This window comes from Nerophis ophidion, linkage group LG21, assembly GCF_033978795.1.
Source record: "Nerophis ophidion isolate RoL-2023_Sa linkage group LG21, RoL_Noph_v1.0, whole genome shotgun sequence".
NCBI lineage: Eukaryota > Metazoa > Chordata > Actinopteri > Syngnathiformes > Syngnathidae > Nerophis > Nerophis ophidion.
The window spans coordinates 46,305,658-46,329,022 of NC_084631.1; the positions used below are offsets into that span (position 1 = coordinate 46,305,658).

Genomic DNA, 23,365 nt, shown 5'->3' on the forward strand with positions numbered 1-23,365 from the left:
ACCACTTTTGACGTGCGTTTGGGGTCATTGTCCTGTTGGAACACCCAACTGCGCCCAAAACCCAACCTCCGGGCTGAGGATTTTAGTTGTCCTGAAGAATTTGGAGCTAATCCTCCATTTTCATTGTCCCATTTACTCTCTGTAAAGCATCAGTTCCATTGGCAGCAAAACAGACCCAGAGCATAATACTACCACCACCATGCTTGACGGTAGGTGTGGTGTTCCTGGGATTAAAGGCCACACCTTTTCTCCTCCAAACATATTGCTGGGTATTGTGTAAGTCCAAATCAATGGAAGAGTAATAACTGAGACGCCGAAAGACTAAGTTTAAGTTTATACATACAGCAATGTTAATATTTGCTTACATGACTTTAGGGTCGCTGTGATGAGCTGGCGACTTGTCCAGGGTGTACGCTGCCTTCCGCCCGATTGTAGCTGAGATAGGCACCAGGGAATAAGCGGTATAAAATGGATGGACTTTGGGAACGGCGTGGCGAAGTTGTGAGAGTGGCCGTGCCAGTAATCTGAGGGTTACTGGTTCAATCCCCACCTTTTACCCTCCTAGTCACATCCGTTGGGTCCTTGGGCAAGACACTTCACCCTTGCTCCTGATTAGGGCCTTGCATGGCAGCTCCCGCCATCAGTGTGTGAATGTGGAAATAGTGTCGAAGCGCTTTGGGTTCCTTAAAAAAAAAGGGGGTGGAAAGGCGCTATACAAGTACAACCATTTATTTATTTACATGTCCCTTGGCAAGTTTTACTGCAATAAGGCGCTTTTGGTAGCCATCCACAAGCTTCTGCTTGAATTTTTGACCACTCCTCCTGAGAAAATTGGTGCAGTTCAGCTAAATGTGTTGGTTTTCTGACATGGCGTCACATGGACACAGATAAGACCTTTTGGAGGAAAGTTCTGTGGTCAAATGAAACAAAAATGGAGTTGTTTGGCCACAATACCCAGCAATATGATTGGAAGAGAAAATTGGAGGTCTTTAATCCCAGGAACACCATCCCTATCGTCACACATGGTGGTGGTAGTATTATGGTCTGGGTCTGTTTTGCTGCCAATGCAACTGGTGCTTTACAGAGAGTAAATGGGACAATGAAGAACGAGGATTACCTCCATTCTTCAGGACAAGCTAAAATCCTCAGGGGGGAGGTTGGGTCTTGGGCGCAGTTGGGTGTTCCAACAGGACAATGACCCCAAACACACCTCAAAAGTGGAAAAAGAATGGCTAAATCAGGCTAGAATGAAGATTTTAGAATGGCCTTCCCAAAGTCCTGACAATGCTAAAGAAAAAAGTCCATGTCAGAAAACCAACACATTTAGCTGAACGGCACCAATTTTGTCAAGAAGAGTGGTGGATGGCTACTAAAAGTACCTTATTGCAGTGAAACTTGCCAAGGGACATGGAAGCAAATATTAACATTGTTGTATGCAACGTTCCCTCTGTGCAATTGCACACTGCTCACGCGTCCTCTGCACACGGCAAATCTAGGCCGTGCACAAAATCGAATAAAAAGATCAGCGCATAACAGTGTGCACGTCTGCCGTCGCTCACATGTGCGCCGCTGAATGCTCAAGGAGTTTTGGCGTTTGCGCACACATATGAAAAATTGGAGGTAAAATTGGTTGTATGTACACTTTTGACCCAGCAGATTTGCTCACCTTTTCAGTAGACCCCTAATAAATTCATAAAAGAAGCAACAAGTGCTGCAATCACTCTATCACAAAAAATAAAGAGTTGTAGAAATGATTGGGAACTCAAGACAGCCATGACATATATGTACACTTTTAAACACTCACAAAATCTTTTATGTAAGTATAATTTCACGACGTATATATCTAAGGCTTGTAGTCCAGGAACTAGGGTCATACATGGGCTCTCACCTTGCGTCCAGGTGAGCCGTCATTAGGAAGGCTGCTGGGAACCGTTACAGCAACAGGCTGGTTGCTGTTCTCCTTGGCCATAGTCGGCGCCGCGATGATCTGCCACCCGTTCCCCGTGAACTGAGCCGGGACCAGTTCCAGCTGCTGCGGCACCAAGGCCTGGCCCCCGGATGTGTCCACAACAAACTGACCCTGGAGCTGCCCCGCCTGCAGCTGGATCTGACCGGCCTGCAGCTGGATCTGCTGGGGCCCCGCCTGAGCCTGAGCGCCCTCCGCTCCTTCCTGCCCTCCGATCTTGCTGCAGGTGGCGGCGAGCAGAGCCAAGGGAGAGGGCTGCGAGGAATCCTGGGTAGAGACAGAAAGTCGGAGACTGAGAGGCGGAGAACTCGGGAGCTCATATGCATAAAACAAACAAGCACCTCCTCCTGGTAAAAAAAAAAAAAAAAAAAAGCCGAAGGGAAGGGATGGGCTTGAATGATTCCACACGCAAATGTAGCGTGAAAGAAGGAAGAGCTAGAAGCCGGAGTGATGGGTGGAGAAAAGATGGTGTTGAGGAAAGAAACAAAAACGCTGACAGAAAGCGAGAGCTGTCAGTGGAAGTGGGCGGTGTTACAGGAAGTGAGTGGGTGGGCGTGTGAGAACCACAGTTCTCTTTTTCTCAGAACACTGGAGGAAAATGCCGCCTTCTCTCGCTTGACTCAAAAGGAAGTAGGTCGCAGGCGCAACATCTCTCAGAACACTTGATTGTGAAGCACGTAAGATGGCGTGAGAGCAAACAAAAGCTGCTGGCTAAATATCTCTATGTGTATATATATATATATATATTTTAAATATCTAACAATAGAATGTTCATACTAAAGCAGCGGTGTCAAATGTATGGCCCGGGGGCCGGATCAGGCCCGCGAACAGGTTTTATCCGGGTTTGCTTAGCAGGGCTGGGCTTTTATTAATATCTCCATATTTGTAGGCCATGTCACGATAGACCATATATATCTCATATTTTGTCTCAGCCTTGAATGAACACTTGATGCATATAATCACAACAGTATGATGATTCTATGTGTCTACATTTATACATCCATCCATCCATCTTCCGCTTATCCGAGGTCGGGTCACGGGGGCAACAGCCTAAGCAGGGAAACCCAGACTTCCCTCTTCCCGGGGGATCCCGAGGTTTTCCCAGGCCAGCCGGGAGACATAGTCTTCCCAACGTGTCCTGGGTCTTCCCCGTGGTCTCCTACCGGTTGGACGTGCCCTAAACACCTCCTTAGGGAGGCATCCTGGCCAGGTGCCTGAACCACCTCATCTGGCTCCTCTCCATGTGGAGGAGCAGCGGCTTTACTTTGAGTTCCTCCCGGATGGCAGAGCTTCTCACCCTATCTCTAAGGGAGAGACCCAAACTCATTTCGGCCGCTTGTACCCGTGATCTTATCCTTTCGGTCATGACCCAAAGCTCATGACCATAGGTGAGGATGGGAACGTAGATCGACCGGTAAATTGAGAGCTTTGCCTTCCGGCTCAGCTCCTTCTTCACCACAACGAATCGATACAACGTCCGCATTACTGAAGACGCCGCACCGATCCGCCTGTCGATCTCACCATCCACTCTTCCCTCACTCGTGAACAAGACTCCCAGGTACTTGAACTCCTCCACTTGGGGCAGGGTCTCCTCCCCAACCCGGAGATGGCACTCCACCCTTTTCCGGGCGAGAACCATGGACTCGGACTTGGAGGTGCTGATTCTCATCCCGGTCGCTTCACACTCGGCTGCGAACCGATCCAGTGAGAGCTGAAGATCCCGGCCAGATGAAGCCATCAGGACCACATCATCTGCAAAAAGCAGAGACCTGATCCTGCAGCCACCAAACCGGAACCCCTCAACGCCTTGACTGCGCCTAGAAATTCTGTCCATAAAAGTTATGAACAGAATTTAAACATTCTTCTTCATACTGCATTCATATATGCTACTTTTAAACTTTCATGCAGAGAGGGAAATCACAACTAAAAGTGTATTTATGAAACAGTTATTGGCACAGTGGCACAAACATTCATGTCATTTCCAAACAGAAAGTGCAAGATTGTCAGAGACATTATAAGACAAGCCATTAGTGTACTTTTGTGCATGATGTCACTAAGATGACATATCAAAACAACACTCAATTAAAGTGAACTTTTTGGACAGAACACCACTACAATAGTTTAAAACACATAAAGTGCACTTTTGTGCATGATGTCACTAAGATGACATATCAAAATAACACTAAATTAAAGTGTACTTTTGTACAGAACAGCACTACAATAGTTTAAAACACTTAAAGTGCACTTTTGTGCATGATGTCACACAAGATATTTCAAAAAGTGTCAAATAAAAATGAGCTGCATAATAGGAAATCAAATAGTGTATGTCCTTCACTATGTGGTAGGTTCCTGTCGACGTTATCTCCTTCTGTTTATTGTTCAACATCTTCCCGCTTGAAGCCAAAACACCGCCAGACGATGGACCCCACAGTTTTTCTTAGGAAATAATTTTTCCTTTTTTTGTTACCGGATTCGCACCTTCTTTATCTCGTATTACCACTTGCACCACTCTGCTAGCATCACAGCTAATGTTACCCATGCTGCTACCTCCCTGCTCCGCGAAGGCGTCTACGTACAGTATGTGACGTGTGTAAGAAGGTGTGCTTGTTTTACGTCTCTGTGAGAAGGACAGACCAGAAAGAGTGAGAAGAACCTGTAGTGTAATGCCAGCAGCTAAAAGCAACTGCGTGAGAACGTATACTCCAATATCACCATGTAGTCATTTTCTATATCGCACAGAGACAAATCTGTGATATATCGAGTATATCAAGTAAATCGCCCAGCCCTATTGCTAAGTATGAAAATTAACCTGAAGTTTTTGAATGAAAGAAACCGCTGTTCTAAATATGTCCACTGGATGTCGCAATAGCAATTATTTGTATCTTTGTATGTGATGCTACATTTGTACAAAATAAACCACATGTTAGTACTACTTGGGAGTAGATTTTACTCCGCGTGGCCCCCGATCTAAAATGAGTTAGACCCCCTGTACTAAAGGATGTCTTTAGGAAAGAAAAAACACATTATGATTCGTACATTTTCAGAATGTGCTTGTTCTATTTTTAAACAAACAAAACAATCTGAAGTTGTCTTTATTTTTAAGTTGTCGTGCCGTGATTTTACCAGTCCGGCCCACTTGGGAGTAGATTTTACTCCGCGTGGCCCCCGATCTAAAATGTTAGACCCCCTGTACTAAAAGATGTTTTAGGAAAGAAAAAACAGAACATTATGATTTGGGCCCTGCAATGAGGTGGCGACTTGTCCAGAGTGTACGCTGCTTTCCGCCCAAATTGCAACTGAGATAGGCTCCAGTGACCCCAAAAGGGACAAGCGGTAGTAAATGGATGGATGGATGGATGGACATTATGATTTGTACATTTTCAGAATGTGCTTGTTCTATTTTTAAACAAAACAATCTGAAGTTGTCTTTATTTTTAAGTTATCATGCCGTGATTTTACCAGTCCGGCCCACTTGGGAGTAGATTTTACTCCGCGTGGCCCCCGATCTAAAATGTTAGACCCCCTGTACTAAAAGATGTTTTAGGAAAGAAAAAACACAACATTATGATTTGGGCCCTGCAATGAGGTGGCGACTTGTCCAGAGTGTACGCTGCTTTCCGCCCAAATGGCAACTGAGATAGGCTCCAGTGACCCCAAAAGGGACAAGCGGTAGAAAATGGATGGATGGATGGACATTATGATTTGTACATTTTCAGAATGTGCTTGTTCTATTTTTAAAAAAAACAATCTGAAGTTGTCTTTATTTTTAAGTCGTCGTGCCGTAGATTTTACTCCATGTGGCCCCCCATCTAAAAATAATTAGACCCTCCTGTACTAAAGGATGTCATTAGGAAAAAAAAATACATTATGATTTGTACATTTTCAGAATGTGCTTGTTCTATTTTTAAACAAACAAAACAATCTGAAGTTGCCTTTATTTTTAAGTTATTATGCTGTGATTTGACCAGTCCGGCCCACTTGGGAGTAGATTTTACTCCATGTGGCCCCTGATCTAAAATGAGTTGGACCCCCCCTCCCGTACTAAAGGATGTCTTAAGGATCCATAAGCAGAATTAAGCAATTGAAGGTGACCGAGGCTAAAGCTACTCATGAGGGCCGCACACAAGCAGGAAGTACAATCCAGCAGAGGGACGCCCCCAGACCTTTTAGCTTCTCCTCAAGTTCCTCTTTCAATACCTGTGATGCAGAATTTTTCCCCTTTTTCGATGCTTTCCCTCCTTCAGTTCCAGATGATTCCTTCTTGGAGTCTGCAAACAGACCAAAGGAAAAAGTTATGGTATTGTTTTTTTGGGGGTTGTTACACTTTAGTAATCCCGGAGCAAATGTAGCACAACAATGGTGATCATGACCAGCAGGCGTCCTATGTGTCGGACAAGGGGAGGAGATGTAGAGGGGTGGGGGGGTCAAACGTACGGCCCGAGGGCAGGATCAGGCCTTTGCTAAGTTTAAAAATGTACATGAAATGTTTTGAGTGAAAGAAACAGCTGTTCTAAATGTGTCCACTGGATGTCGCAATAGCAATTATTTGTATCTATGTATATATATATATATATATATATATACATATGTACAAAATAAACCACATGATGTTAGTACAGGGGTGTCAAACTTATTTTAGATGGGGGGCCACATGGAGGAAAATCTACTCGCAAGTGGACTGGTCAAATCACGGCATGATAACCTAAAAATAAAGACAACTTCAGATTGTTTATTTTTTTTTAAATAGAACAAGCACATTCTGAAAATATACTGATCATAATGTTGTTTAGTTTTTTACACTTACATGTTGCGATTAATAGTATCCTCTCTTTAGTGGTCGTTATTTGTATTTTCTGAATGAATTATGTGACAATGCTCATCGGTCAACTCATTGGTGTTAATTTTCGATCAAGATAAAAACAAATATATCAAAATCAAATTACAGGATTTTATTTATGTAGTTTGATCATTTTCCTCGACTGATCATGTGGTTTATTTTGTACATATGTAGCATCATGTACAAAGAATTGCTATTGCGACATCCAGTGGACACATTTAGAACAGCTGTTTCTTTCACTCATCCCGTGGGCCGGAGAAGACCTGTTTGCGGGCCTGATCCGGCCCTCGGGCCGTACATTTGACACCCCTGTGTTAGTACATCAGTCGAGGAAAATGATCAAGCTAATAACCTCCTGTAATTGGATTTTGATAAAAAAAACATATTTTGATAAGACTGACAATGAAAACCAATGAGTTGACTGATGAACATAATCACATAATTTATTCAGAAAACATAAATAACAACAAATAAATGATTAACCGCAACATGTAAGTGTAAAAAAACCAACATGATTTTTACATTTGTGCTTGTTCTATTTTTAAACAAAACAATCTCAAGTTGTCTTTATTTTTTAGTTATCGTGCCGTGATTTGACCTATCTGGCCCACTTGGGAGTAGATTTTCGTCCACCTAAAATGAGTTCGAAACCCTGTGTTAGTACATCAGTCGAGGAAAATGATCAAACTACATAAATAACACCCTGTAATTGGATTTTGATAAAAAAAATGCTATTTTGATAAGACAGAAAAGTAACACCAATGAGTTGACTGATGAATATTCACATAATTTATTCCGAAAATATAAATAACAACAAATAAATGATTAACCGCAATGTGTAAGGGTAAAACATGATTTGGACATTTGTGCTTGTTCTATTTTTAAACAAAAGAATCTGAAATTGTCTTTATTTTTAGGTTTTCATGTCGTGAGTTGACCAGTTTTCCTTCCTGTGGCCCCTGACCTAAAATGAGTTTGACACCCTGTATTAGTACATCAGTCGAGGAAAATGATCAAACTACATAAATAACACCCTGTAATTTGATTTTGCTGAAAAACATACTATTTTGATACGACTGAAAATGAACACAATTGAGTTGACTGGTGAGCATTATCATTTAATTTATTCAGAAAATATAAATGATTAACCGCAATGTGTAAGTGTAAAACATGATTTGGACATTTGTGCTTGTTCTATTTTTAAACAAAAGAATCTGAAGTTGTCTTTATTTTTAGGTTATCATGTCGTGATTTGACCAGTTTTCCTCCCTGTGGCCCCGACCTAAAATGAGTTATACACCCTGTATTAGTACATCAGTCAAGGAAAATGATCAAACTACATAAATAACACCCTGTAATTGGATTTTGATAAAAAAAATGCTATTTTGATAAGACAGAAAAGTAACACCAATGAGTTGACTGATGAATATTCACATAATTTATTCCGAAAATATAAATAACAACAAATAAATGATTAACCGCAATGTGTAAGTGTAAAACATGATTTGGACATTTGTGCTTGTTCTATTTTTAAACAAAACAATCTGAAGTTGTCGTGACTTGACCAGTTTTCCTCCCTACGGCCCCCGACCTAAAATGAGTTTGACACCCTGTATTAGTACATCAGTCGAGGAAAATGATCAAACTACATAAATAACACCCTGTAATTTGATTTTGCTGAAAAACATACTATTTTGATAAGACTGAAAATGAACACCATTGAGTTGACTGGTGAGCATTATCATATAATTTATTCAGAAAATATAAATGATTAACCGCAATGTGTAAGTGTAAAAACACTACATGATTTGTGCTTGTTCTATTTTTAAACAAAAGAATCTGAAGTTGTCTTTATTTTTAGGTTATCATGTCGTGATTTGACCAGTTTTCCTCCCTGTGGCCCCGACCTAAAATGAGTTATACACCCTGTATTAGTACATCAGTCAAGGAAAATGATCAAACTACATAAATAATATCCTGTAATTGGATTTTGCTAAAAAATGTTTTATCTTGATAAGACTGAAAATTAACACCTATGAGTTGACTGATGTACGACATAATTTATTCCGAAAATATAAATAACAACAAATAAATGATTAACCGCAATGTGTAAGTGTAAAAAAACTACATTATTTGTGCTTGTTCTATTTTTAAACAAAACAATCTGAAGTTGTCTTTATTTTTAGGTTATCATGTCGTGACTTGACCAGTTTTCCTCCCTGTGGCCCCCGACCTAAAATGAGTTATACACCCTGTATTAGTACATCAGTCGAGGAAAATGATCAAACTACATAAATAATATCCTGTAATTTGATTTTGCTGAAAAACATGCTATTTTGATAAGACTGAAAATGAACACCATTGAGTTGACTGGTGAGCATTATCATATAATTTATTCAGAAAATATAAATGATTAACCGCAATGTGTAAGTGTAAAACATGATTTGGACATTTGTGCTTGTTCTATTTTTAAACAAAAGAATCTGAAGTTGTCTTTATTTTTAGGTTATCATGTCGTGATTTGACCAGTTTTCCTCCCTGTGGCCCCGACCTAAAATGAGTTATACACCCTGTATTAGTACATCAGTCGAGGAAAATGATCAAACTACATAAATAATATCCTGTAATTGGATTTTGCTAAAAAATGTTTTATCTTGATAAGACTGAAAATTAACACCTATGAGTTGACTGATGAATATTCACATAATTTATTCCGAAAATATAAATGATTAACCGCAATGTGTAAGGGTAAAACATGATTTGGACATTTGCGCTTGTTGTATTTTTAAACAAAACAATCTGAAGTTGTCTTTATTTTTAGGTTTTCATGTCGTGATTTGACCAGTTTTCCTCCCTGTGGCCCCCGACCTAAAATGAGTTTGACACCCTGTATTAGTACATCAGTCGAGGAAAATTATCAAACTACATAAATAATATCCTGTAATTGGATTTCGCTGAAAAACATGCTATTTTGATAAGACTGAAAATGAACACCATTGAGTTGACTGGTGAGCATTATCATATAATTTATTCAGAAAATATAAATGATTAACCGCAATGTGTAAGTGTAAAAAAACTACATTATTTGTGCTTGTTCTATTTTTAAACAAAAGAATCTGAAGTTGTCTTTATTTTTAGGTTATCATGTCGTGATTTGACCAGTTTTCCTCCCTGTGGCCCCGACCTAAAATGAGTTATACACCCTGTATTAGTACATCAGTCAAGGAAAATGATCAAACTACATAAATAATATCCTGTAATTGGATTTTGCTAAAAAATGTTTTATCTTGATAAGACTTCAAATTAACACCTATGAGTTGACTGATGTACGACATAATTTATTCAGAAACTATAAATACCTAATAAATGATTTGCAACATGTAAGTGTAAAAAAACCAACATGATTTTTACATTTGTGCTTGTTCTATTTTTAAACAAAACAATCTGAAGTTGTCTTTATTTTTGAGTTATTGTGCCGTGATTTGACCTATCTGGCCCACTTGGGAGTAGATTTTCGTCCACCTAAAATGAGTTCGAAACCCTGTGTTAGTACATCAGTCGAGGAAAATGATCAAACTACATAAATAACACCCTGTAATTGGATTTTGATAGAAAAAATGCTATTTTGATAAGACAGAAAAGTAACACCAATGAGTTGACTGATGAATATTCACATAATTTATTCCGAAAATATAAATAACAACAAATAAATGATTAACCGCAATGTGTAAGGGTAAAACATGATTTGGACATTTGTGCTTGTTCTGTTTTTAAACAAAACAATCTGAAGTTGTCTTTATTTTTAGGTTTTCATGTTGTGAGTTGACCAGTTTTCCTTCCTGTGGCCCCCGACCTAAAATGAGTTTGACACCCTGTATTAGTACATCAGTCGAGGAAAATGTTCAAACTACATAAATAACACCCTGTAATTTGATTTTGCTGAAAAACATACTATTTTGATAAGACTGAAAATGAACACCATTGAGTTGACTGGTGAGCATTATCATATAATTTATTCAGAAAATATAAATGATTAACCGCAATGTGTAAGTGTAAAACATGATTTGGACATTTGTGCTTGTTCTATTTTTAAACAAAAGAATCTGAAGTTGTCTTTATTTTTAGGTTATCATGTCGTGATTTGACCAGTTTTCCTCCCTGTGGCCCCGACCTAAAATGAGTTATACACCCTGTATTAGTACATCAGTCAAGGAAAATGATCAAACTACATAAATAATATCCTGTAATTGGATTTTGCTAAAAAATGTTTTATCTTGATAAGACTGAAAATTAACACCTATGAGTTGACTGATGAATATTCACATAATTTATTCCGAAAATATAAATAACAACAAATAAATGATTAACCGCAATGTGTAAGTGTAAAACATGATTTGGACATTTGTGCTTGTTCTATTTTTAAACAAAACAATCTGAAGTTGTCTTTATTTTTAGGTTTTCATGTTGTGATTTGACCAGTTTTCCTTCCTGTGGCCCCTGACCTAAAATGAGTTTGACACCCTGTATTAGTACATCAGTTGAGGAAAATTATCAAACTACATAAATAATATCCTGTAATTGGATTTTGCTGAAAAACATGCTATTTTGATAAGGCTTCATGGTGGCAGAGGGGTTAGTGCATCTGCCTCACAATACGAAGATCCTGCAGTCCTGGGTTCAAATCCAGGCTAGGGATCTTTCTGTGTGGAGTTTGCATGTTCTCCCCGTGAATGCGTGGGTTCCCTCCGGGTACTCCGGCTTCCTCCCACTTCCAAAGACATGCACCTGGGGATAGGCCCCTCCCACCTCCAAAGACATGCACCTGGGGATAGGCCCCTCCCACCTCCAAAGACATGCACCTGGGGATAGGTTGATTGGCAACACTAAATGGTCCCTAGTGTGTGAATGTTGTCTGTCTATCTGTGTTGGCCCTGCCATGAGGTGGCGACTTGTCCAGGGTGTACCCCGCCTTCCGCCCGATTGTAGCTGAGATAGGCGCCAGCGCCCCCCGCGACTCCGAAAGGGAATAAGCGGTAGAAAATGGATGGATGGATGGATGAAAATGAACACCATTGAGTTGACTGGTGAGCATTATCATATAATTTATTCAGAAAATATAAATGATTAACCGCAATGTGTAAGTGTAAAACATGATTTGGACATTTGTGCTTGTTCTATTTTTAAACAAAAGAATCTGAAGTTGTCTTTATTTTTAGGTTATCATGTCGTGATTTGACCAGTTTTCCTCCCTGTGGCCCCCGACCTAAAATGAGTTATACACCCTGTATTAGTACATCAGTCAAGGAAAATGATCAAACTACATAAATAATATCCTGTAATTGGATTTTGCTAAAAAATGTTTTATCTTGATAAGACTGAAAATTAACACCTATGAGTTGACTGATGTACGACATAATTTATTCAGAAACTATAAATACCTAATAAATGATTTGCAACATGTAAGTGTAAGAAGCCCACATAGTTTGTTTGTTGTATTTTTAAAGAAAGAAAAGAATCTGAAGTTGTGTTTCTTTGGAAGTTATTGGCCGTGCTTTGAGAGTGGGAGTAGATGTCCTCCATGTGGCCGCCGACCTGAGACGAGTGTGCCCCCCCTGACGTGGAGAAAAGAGGTGGGTACTTACCACTCATAACGCATGAATACACGGGGAGGGAGAGGGTGTAGTTGGCGGAAGAAGGCCGGCCGAGTACGAAGGCGGAGGACGGGGATCCGGGCCGTCACGAAACCACCCACCGTCCAGGAAGGGCGGCGCCAAGCGGAGGTTCAGCCTCAGCCTCGACACAAATAACGGCCAGCACTCCCGCCCACCCGCCGCTCCGCACACGGACGTTGGGCGCCAGCAGCCTCAACACAAATAAGGGCCAGCACTCCCGCCCGCCGCCCGCCGCGTCGTGTGCCTCCTCGGCCGGGAACACACGGCCCATAGACGGCACAAATTAGCGCTTGTCAGCTCGGAGGCCCACCCACTTCCATGTAAGCACCGGGACAACACCCTCCTCGCCTCCGCTCCGACGCCGTCGAAGACAAGCTGCCGCCGGGGCTATTGTCCTGATTTCTCCTCTTTTAAGGCCTTTTTCGCTGTCATTCACACAAAAAAGGGGAAGATAGGCCGGGGTCGTTGTGGCTTTTGTGGGCGGACACGCTCCTCCCACTTATTCAGATTGGACGAGCGGGGGTTGGGCGTGCGAGGGTCGATGGGAGTTGTATTTTGTCCAGGCCTCGCCTCCTCTGCCGCCATTGGGTGAGACGGACTACACTTCCCATGGTGCCTTGCGCACGCCCCCTCGTTAGTGCTAGTCATGTTGGTGTGAGGGGCGGAAAGGGCGGTGACTGTCATCTTTGGCTTTATACTCCACTACTACACATTAATACTGCAATTATGCACAATGTCATGTTTGGCTTTATACTCCACTACTACACATTAATACTGCAATTATGCACAATGTCATGTTTGGCTTTATACTCCACTACTACACATCAATACTGCAATTATGCAGATGTCATGTTTGGCTTTATACTCCACTACTACACATTAATACTGCAATTATGCACAATGTCTTGTTTGGCTTTATACTCCACTACTACACATTAATACTGCAATTATGCACAATGTCATGTTTGGCTTTATACTCCACTACTACACATGAATACTGCAATTATGCACAATGTCATGTTTGGCTTTATACTCCACTACTACACATCAATACTGCAATTATGCACAATGTCATGTTTGGCTTTATACTCCACTACTACACATTAATACTGCAATTATGCACAATGTCATGTTTGGCTTTATACTCCACTACTACACATTAATACTGCAATTATGCACAATGTCATGTTTGGCTTTATACTCCACTACTACACATTAATACTGCAATTATGCACAATGTCATGTTTGGCTTTATACTCCACTACTACACATCAATACTGCAATTATGCACAATGTCATCTTCGGCTTTATACTCCACTACTACACATCAATACTGCAATTATGCACAATGTCATCTTTGGCTTTATACTCCACTACTACACATTAATACTGCAATTATGCACAATGTCATGTTTGGCTTTATACTCCACTACTACACATCAATACTGCAATTATGCACAATGTCATCTTTGGCTTTATACTCCACTACTACACATCAATACTGCAATTATGCACAATGTCATGTGTGGCTTTATACTCCACTACTACACATTAATACTGCAATTATGCACAATGTCATGTTTGGCTTTATACTCCACTACTACACATTAATACTGCAATTATGCACAATGTCATCTTTGGCTTTATACTCCACTACTACACATCAATACTGCAATTATGCACAATGTCATGTTTGGCTTTATACTCCACTACTACACATTAATACTGCAATTATGCACAATGTCATGTTTGGCTTTATACTCCACTACTACACATTAATACTGCAATTATGCACAATGTCATGTTTGGCTTTATACTCCACTACTACACATCAATACTGCAATTATGCACAATGTCATGTTTGGCTTTATACTCCACTACTACACATCAATACTGCAATTATGCACAATGTCATGTTTGGCTTTATACTCCACTACTACACATCAATACTGCAATTATGCACAATGTCATGTTTGGCTTTATACTCCACTACTACACATCAATACTGCAATTATGCACAATGTCATGTTTGGCTTTATACTCCACTACTACACATTAATACTGCAATTATGCACAATGTCATGTTTGGCTTTATACTCCACTACTACACATCAATACTGCAATTATGCACAATGTCATGTTTGGCTTTATACTCCACTACTACACATCAATACTGCAATTATGCACAATGTCATGTTTGGCTTTATACTCCACTACTACACATTAATACTGCAATTATGCACAATGTCATGTTTGGCTTTATACTCCACTACTACACATCAATACTGCAATTATGCACAATGTCATGTTTGGCTTTATACTCCACTACTACACATTAATACTGCAATTATGCACAATGTCATGTTTGGCTTTATACTCCACTACTACACATCAATACTGCAATTATGCACAATGTCATCTTTGGCTTTATACTCCACTACTACACATTAATACTGCAATTATGCACAATGTCATGTTTGGCTTTATACTCCACTACTACACATTAATACTGCAATTATGCACAATGTCATGTTTGGCTTTATACTCCACTACTACACATTAATACTGCAATTATGCACAATGTCATGTTTGGCTTTATACTCCACTACTACACATCAATACTGCAATTATGCACAATGTCATCTTCGGCTTTATACTCCACTACTACACATCAATACTGCAATTATGCACAATGTCATCTTTGGCTTTATACTCCACTACTACACATTAATACTGCAATTATGCACAATGTCATGTTTGGCTTTATACTCCACTACTACACATCAATACTGCAATTATGCACAATGTCATCTTTGGCTTTATACTCCACTACTACACATCAATACTGCAATTATGCACAATGTCATGTGTGGCTTTATACTCCACTACTACACATTAATACTGCAATTATGCACAATGTCATGTTTGGCTTTATACTCCACTACTACACATCAATACTGCAATTATGCACAATGTCATCTTTGGCTTTATACTCCACTACTACACATCAATACTGCAATTATGCACAATGTCATGTGTGGCTTTATACTCCACTACTACACATTAATACTGCAATTATGCACAATGTCATGTTTGGCTTTATACTCCACTACTACACATTAATACTGCAATTATGCACAATGTCATCTTTGGCTTTATACTCCACTACTACACATCAATACTGCAATTATGCACAATGTCATGTTTGGCTTTATACTCCACTACTACACATCAATACTGCAATTATGCACAATGTCATGTTTGGCTTTATACTCCACTACTACACATTAATACTGCAATTATGCACAATGTCATGTTTGGCTTTATACTCCACTACTACACATCAATACTGCATTTATGCACAATGTCATGTTTGGCTTTATACTCCACTACTACACATTAATACTGCAATTATGCACAATGTCATGTTTGGCTTTATACTCCACTACTACACATTAATACTGCAATTATGCACAATGTCATGTTTGGCTTTATACTCCACTACTACACATCAATACTGCAATTATGCACAATGTCATGTTTGGCTTTATACTCCACTACTACACATCAATACTGCAATTATGCACAATGTCATGTTTGGCTTTATACTCCACTACTACACATCAATACTGCAATTATGCACAATGTCATGTTTGGCTTTATACTCCACTACTACACATCAATACTGCAATTATGCACAATGTCATGTTTGGCTTTATACTCCACTACTACACATTAATACTGCAATTATGCACAATGTCATGTTTGGCTTTATACTCCACTACTACACATCAATACTGCAATTATGCACAATGTCATGTTTGGCTTTATACTCCACTACTACACATTAATACTGCAATTATGCACAATGTCATGTTTGGCTTTATACTCCACTACTACACATCAATACTGCAATTATGCACAATGTCATCTTTGGCTTTATACTCCACTACTACACATCAATACTGCAATTATGCACAATGTCATGTGTGGCTTTATACTCCACTACTACACATGAATACTGCAATTATGCACAATGTCATGTTTGGCTTTATACTCCACTACTACACATCAATACTGCAATTATGCACAATGTCATGTTTGGCTTTATACTCCACTACTACACATTAATACTGCAATTATGCACAATGTCATCTTTGGCTTTATACTCCACTACTACACATCAATACTGCAATTATGCACAATGTCATGTTTGGCTTTATACTCCACTACTACACATTAATACTGCAATTATGCACAATGTCATCTTTGGCTTTATACTCCACTACTACACATCAATACTGCAATTATGCACAATGTCATGTTTGGCTTTATACTCCACTACTACACATTAATACTGCAACTATGCACAATGTCATGTTTGGCTTTATACTCCACTACTACACATCAATACTGCAATTATGCACAATGTCATGTTTGGCTTTATACTCCACTACTACACATTAATACTGCAACTATGCACAATGTCATGTTTGGCTTTATACTCCACTACTACACATTAATACTGCAATTATGCACAATGTCATGTTTGGCTTTATACTCCACTACTACACATTAATACTGCAATTATGCACAATGTCATGTTTGGCTTTATACTCCACTACTACACATTAATACTGCAATTATGCACAATGTCATGTTTGGCTTTATACTCCACTACTACACATTAATACTGCAATTATGCACAATGTCATGTTTGGCTTTATACTCCACTACTACACATTAATACTGCAACTATGCACAATGTCATGTTTGGCTTTATACTCCACTACTACACATTAATACTGCAATTATGCACAATGTCATGTTTGGCTTTATACTCCACTACTACACATTAATACTGCAATTATGCACAATGTCATGTTTGGCTTTATACTCCACTACTACACATTAATACTGCAATTATGCACAATGTCATGTTTGGCTTTATACTCCACTACTACACATTAATACTGCAATTATGCACAATGTCATGTTTGGCTTTATACTCCACTACTACACATTAATACTGCAATTATGCACAATGTCATGTTTGGCTTTATACTCCACTACTACACATTAATACTGCAATTATGCACAATGTCATGTTTGGCTTTATACTCCACTACTACACATTAATACTGCAATTATGCACAATGTCATGTTTGGCTTTATACTCCACTACTACACATCAATACTGCAATTATGCACAATGTCATGTTTGGCTTTATACTCCACTACTACACATCAATACTGCAATTATGCACAATGTCATGTTTGGCTTTATACTCCACTACTACACATCAATACTGCAATTATGCACAATGTCATGTTTGGCTTTATACTCCACTACTACACATTAATACTGCAATTATGCACAATGTCATGTTTGGCTTTATACTCCACTACTACACATTAATACTGCAATTATGCACAATGTCATGTTTGGCTTTATACTCCACTACTACACATTAATACTGCAATTATGCACAATGTCATGTTTGGCTTTATACTCCACTACTACACATCAATACTGCAATTATGCACAATGTCATGTTTGGCTTTATACTCCACTACTACACATTAATACTGCAATTATGCACAATGTCATGTTTGGCTTTATACTCCACTACTACACATTAATACTGCAATTATGCACAATGTCATGTTTGGCTTTATACTCCACTACTACACATTAATACTGCAATTATGCACAATGTCATGTTTGGCTTTATACTCCACTACTACACATTAATACTGCAATTATGCACAATGTCATGTTTGGCTTTATACTCCACTACTACACATTAATACTGCAATTATGCACAATGTCATGTTTGGCTTTATACTCCACTACTACACATTAATACTGCAATTATGCACAATGTCATGTTTGGCTTTATACTCCACTACTACACATTAATACTGCAATTATGCACAATGTCATGTTTGGCTTTATACTCCACTACTACACATCAATACTGCAATTATGCACAATGTCATCTTTGGCTTTATACTCCACTACTACACATTAATACTGCAATTATGCACAATGTCATGTTTGGCTTTATACTCCACTACTACACATCAATACTGCAATTATGCACATTGTCATCTTTGGCTTTATACTCCACTACTACACATTAATAATGCAATTATGCACAATGTCATGTTTGGCTTTATACTCCACTACTACACATTAATACTGCAATTATGCACAATGTCATGTTTGGCTTTATACTCCACTACTACACATTAATACTGCAATTATGCACAATGTCATGTCTGGCTTTATACTCCACTACTACACATTAATACTGCAATTATGCACAATGTCATGTCTGGCTTTATACTCCACTACTACACATTAATACTGCAATTATGCACATTGTCATGTTTGGCTTTATACTCCACTACTACACATCAATACTGCAATTATGCACATTGTCATGTTTGGCTTTATACTCCACTACTACACATTAATACTGCAATTATGCACAATGTCATGTTTGGCTTTATACTCCACTACTACACATTAATACTGCAATTATGCACATTGTCATGTTTGGCTTTATACTCCACTACTACACATCAATACTGCAATTATGCACATTGTCATGTTTGGCTTTATACTCCACTACTACACATTAATACTGCAATTATGCACATTGTCATGTTTGGCTTTATACTCCACTACTACACATTAATACTGCAATTATGCACAATGTCATGTTTGGCTTTATACTCCACTACTACACATCAATACTGCAATTATGCACATTGTCATGTTTGGCTTTATACTCCACTACTACACATCAATACTGCAATTATGCACATTGTCATCTTTGGCTTTATACTCCACTACTACACATTAATAATGCAATTATGCACAATGTCATGTTTGGCTTTATACTCCACTACTACACATTAATACTGCAATTATGCACAATGTCATGTTTGGCTTTATACTCCACTACTACACATTAATACTGCAATTATGCACAATGTCATGTTTGGCTTTATACTCCACTACTACACATTAATACTGCAATTGTGCACAATGTCATGTTTGGCTTTATACTCCACTACTACACATTAATACTGCATATATGCACAATGTCATGTTTGGCTTTATACTCCACTACTACACATTAATACTGCAATTATGCACAATGTCATGTTTGGCTTTATACTCCACTACTACACATTAATACTGCAACTATGCACAATGTCATGTTTGGCTTTATACTCCACTACTACACATTAATACTGCAATTATGCACAATGTCATGTTTGGCTTTATACTCCACTACTACACATTAATACTGCAATTATGCACAATGTCATGTTTGGCTTTATACTCCACTACTACACATTAATACTGCAATTATGCACAATGTCATGTTTGGCTTTATACTCCACTACTACACATCAATACTGCAATTATGCACAATGTCATGTTTGGCCTTATACTCCACTACTACACATTAATACTGCAATTATGCACAATGTCATGTTTGGCTTTATACTCCACTACTACACATTAATACTGCAATTATGCACAATGTCATGTTTGGCTTTATACTCCACTACTACACATCAATACTGCAATTATGCACAATGTCATGTTTGGCTTTATACTCCACTACTACACATCAATACTGCAATTATGCACAATGTCATGTTTGGCTTTATACTCCACTACTACACATTAATACTGCAATTATGCACAATGTCATGTTTGGCTTTATACTCCACTACTACACATTAATACTGCAATTATGCACAATGTCATGTTTGGCTTTATACTCCACTACTACACATCAATACTGCAATTATGCACAATGTCATCTTTGGCTTTATACTCCACTACTACACATTAATACTGCAATTATGCACAATGTCATGTTTGGCTTTATACTCCACTACTACACATTAATACTGCAATTATGCACAATGTCATGTTTGGCTTTATACTCCACTACTACACATCAATACTGCAATTATGCACAATGTCATGTTTGGCTTTATACTCCACTACTACACATCAATACTGCAATTATGCACAATGTCATGTTTGGCTTTATACTCCACTACTACACATGAATACTGCAATTATGCACAATGTCATGTTTGGCTTTATACTCCACTACTACACATTAATACTGCAATTATGCACAACGCTTTCTTTTGGCCCCCTTATCAGTCAGGGGTGTCCAAGCTTTACAAAATATAATATATAATATGTCAAGCAGGCCTGGGCAATTATTTTGACTCGGGGGCCACATTGAAAGAAGAAAATGTGTCTGGGGGCCGGTATATTTATTTTTATGAACACTAAAACAAAACCTCACAATAATGTCTGATTGAATGCTAAAAAACGTTATGACAGACCGCCTTCAAAAAACATTCTGAAATTTGACATTTTTCTACGAAGGATAAAACGCTAAATATTGACAAAATATAAACGTCACACCCCCTTTCGATCGACACATTCTACGATCAAGTGAAACGCAACAAAAATGCAACAAACAGTGAAATATGAACGCAAAGGGTACACAATATGCCCACCTACTATCTGATACATCACTCAGCTTTAGAACAGGGGTCTCAGACACGCGGCCCGCAAGACGTTATTTTGCGGCCCCCACCTTAATGTGAAAGTTCAATGTTAGTGCAGCCTGCGAGTTTTATATGAATGGCGCTTGACAGCGTTGTGTTTTTTGGGTCCTAAATGGCTCTTTCAACATTCTGGGTTGCCTACCCCTGCATTAGTGGAAAAGCGAAAAATATATAGAGCAGGCCTGGGCAATTATTTAAACTCGGTTGCCACATTTAGAGAAGAAAATGTGTCTGGGGGCCGGTATATCTATTTTTATGAACACTAGAACAAAACCTCACAATAATGTCTGATTGAATGCTAAAAAACGTTATGACAGACCACCTTCAAAAAACAATGACATTTGACATTTTTCTACGAAGGATAAAACGCTAAATATTGACAAAATATAAACGTCACACCCCCTTTCGATCGACACATTCTACGATCAAGTGAAACGCAACAAAAATGCAACAAACAGTGAAATATGAACGCAAAGGGTACACAATATGCCCACCTACTATCTGATACATCGCTCAGCTTTAGAACAGGGGTCTCAGACACGTGGCCCGCAAGACGTTATTTTGCGGCCCCCACCTTAATGTGAAAGTTCAATGTTAGTGCAGCCTGCGAGTTTTATATGAATGGCGCTTGACAGCGTTGTGTTTTTTGGGTCCTAAATGGCTCTTTCAACATTCTGGGTTGCCTACCCCTGCATTAGTGGAAAAGCGAAAAATATATAGAGCAGGCCTGGGCAATTATTTAAACTCGGTTGCCACATTTAGAGAAGAAAATGTGTCTGGGGGCCGGTATATCTATCTTTATGAACACTAGAACAAAAACTCACAATAATGTCTGATTGAATGCTAAAAAACGTTATGACAGACCACCTTCAAAAAACAATGACATTTGACATTTTTCTACGAAGGATAAAACGCTAAATATTGACAAAATATAAACGTCACACCCCCTTTCGATCGACACATTCTACGATCAAGTGAAACGCAACAAAAATGCAACAAACAGTGAAATATGAACGCAAAGGGTACACAATATGCCCACCTACTATCTGATACATCGCTCAGCTTTAGAACAGGGCTCTCAGACACGTGGCCCGCAAGACGTTATTTTGCGGCCCCCACCTTAATGTGAAAGTTCAATGTTAGTGCAGCCTGCGAGTTTTATATGAATGGCGCTTGACAGCGTTGTGTTTTTTGGGTCCTAAATGGCTCTTTCAACATTCTGGGTTGCCTACCCCTGCATTAGTGGAAAAGCGAAAAATATATAGAGCAGGCCTGGGCAATTATTTAAACTCGGTTGCCACATTTAGAGAAGAAAATGTGTCTGGGGGCCGGTATATCTATTTTTATGAACACTAGAACAAAAACTCACAATAATGTCTGATTGAATGCTAAAAAAACGTTATGACAGACCACCTTCAAAAAACATTCTGAAATTTGACATTTTTCTACGAAGGATAAAACACTAAATATTGACAAAATATAAACGTCACACCCCCTTTCGATCGACACATTCTACGATCAAGTGAAACGCAACAAAAATGCAACAAACCGTGAAATATGAACGCAAAGGGTACACAATATGCCCACCTACTATCTGATACATCGCTCAGCTTTAGAACAGGGGTCTCAGACACGTGGCCCGCAAGACGTTATTTTGCAGCCCCCACCTTAATATGAAAGTTTAATGTTAGTGCGGCCCGCAGGTTTTATATGAATGGTGCTTGACAGCGTTGTGTTATTTGGGTCCTAAATGGCTCTTTCAACATTCTGGGTTGCCTACCCCTGCATTAGTGGAAAAGCGAAAAATATATAGAGCAGGCCTGGGCAGTTATTTAAACTCGGTTGCCACATTTAGAGAAGAAAATGTGTCTGGGGGCCGGTATATCTATTTCTATGAACACTAGAACAAAACCTCACAATAATGTCTGATTGAATGCTAAAAAACGTTATGACAGACCGCCTTCAAAAAACAATGACATTTGACATTTTTCTACGAAGGATAAAACGCTAAATATTGACAAAATATAAACGTCACACCCCCTTTCGATCGACACATTCTACGATCAAGTGAAACGCAACAAAAATGCAACAAACAGTGAAATATGAACGCAAAGGGTACACAATATGCCCACCTACTATCTGATACATCACTCAGCTTTAGAACAGGGCTCTCAGACACGTGGCCCGCAAGACGTTATTTTGCGGCCCCCACCTTAATGTGAAAGTTCAATGTTAGTGCAGCCTGCGAGTTTTATATGAATGGTGCTT

At 39.0% G+C, this 23,365-nt stretch overlaps 1 protein-coding gene across 2 annotated transcripts in view; it reads right to left on the bottom strand.

Moving 5' to 3' along the window:
• The window catches only part of sp4 (sp4 transcription factor), a 35,463-nt gene extending 22,495 nt beyond the window's left edge, over positions 1–12,968 (bottom strand). For both annotated transcript variants that reach the window (XM_061882801.1, XM_061882800.1), the window contains exons 1-3: positions 12,446–12,968; positions 6,164–6,234; positions 1,889–2,233 (exon numbers count right to left, since the gene is read on the bottom strand). In XM_061882801.1, the coding sequence (XP_061738785.1) occupies positions 1,889–2,233; positions 6,164–6,234; positions 12,446–12,452 (423 nt within the window). In that variant the 5' untranslated portion in view covers positions 12,453–12,968. The remainder of the gene's footprint in view (positions 1–1,888; positions 2,234–6,163; positions 6,235–12,445) is intronic.
• Between the last annotated feature and the right edge of the window lie 10,397 nt (positions 12,969–23,365).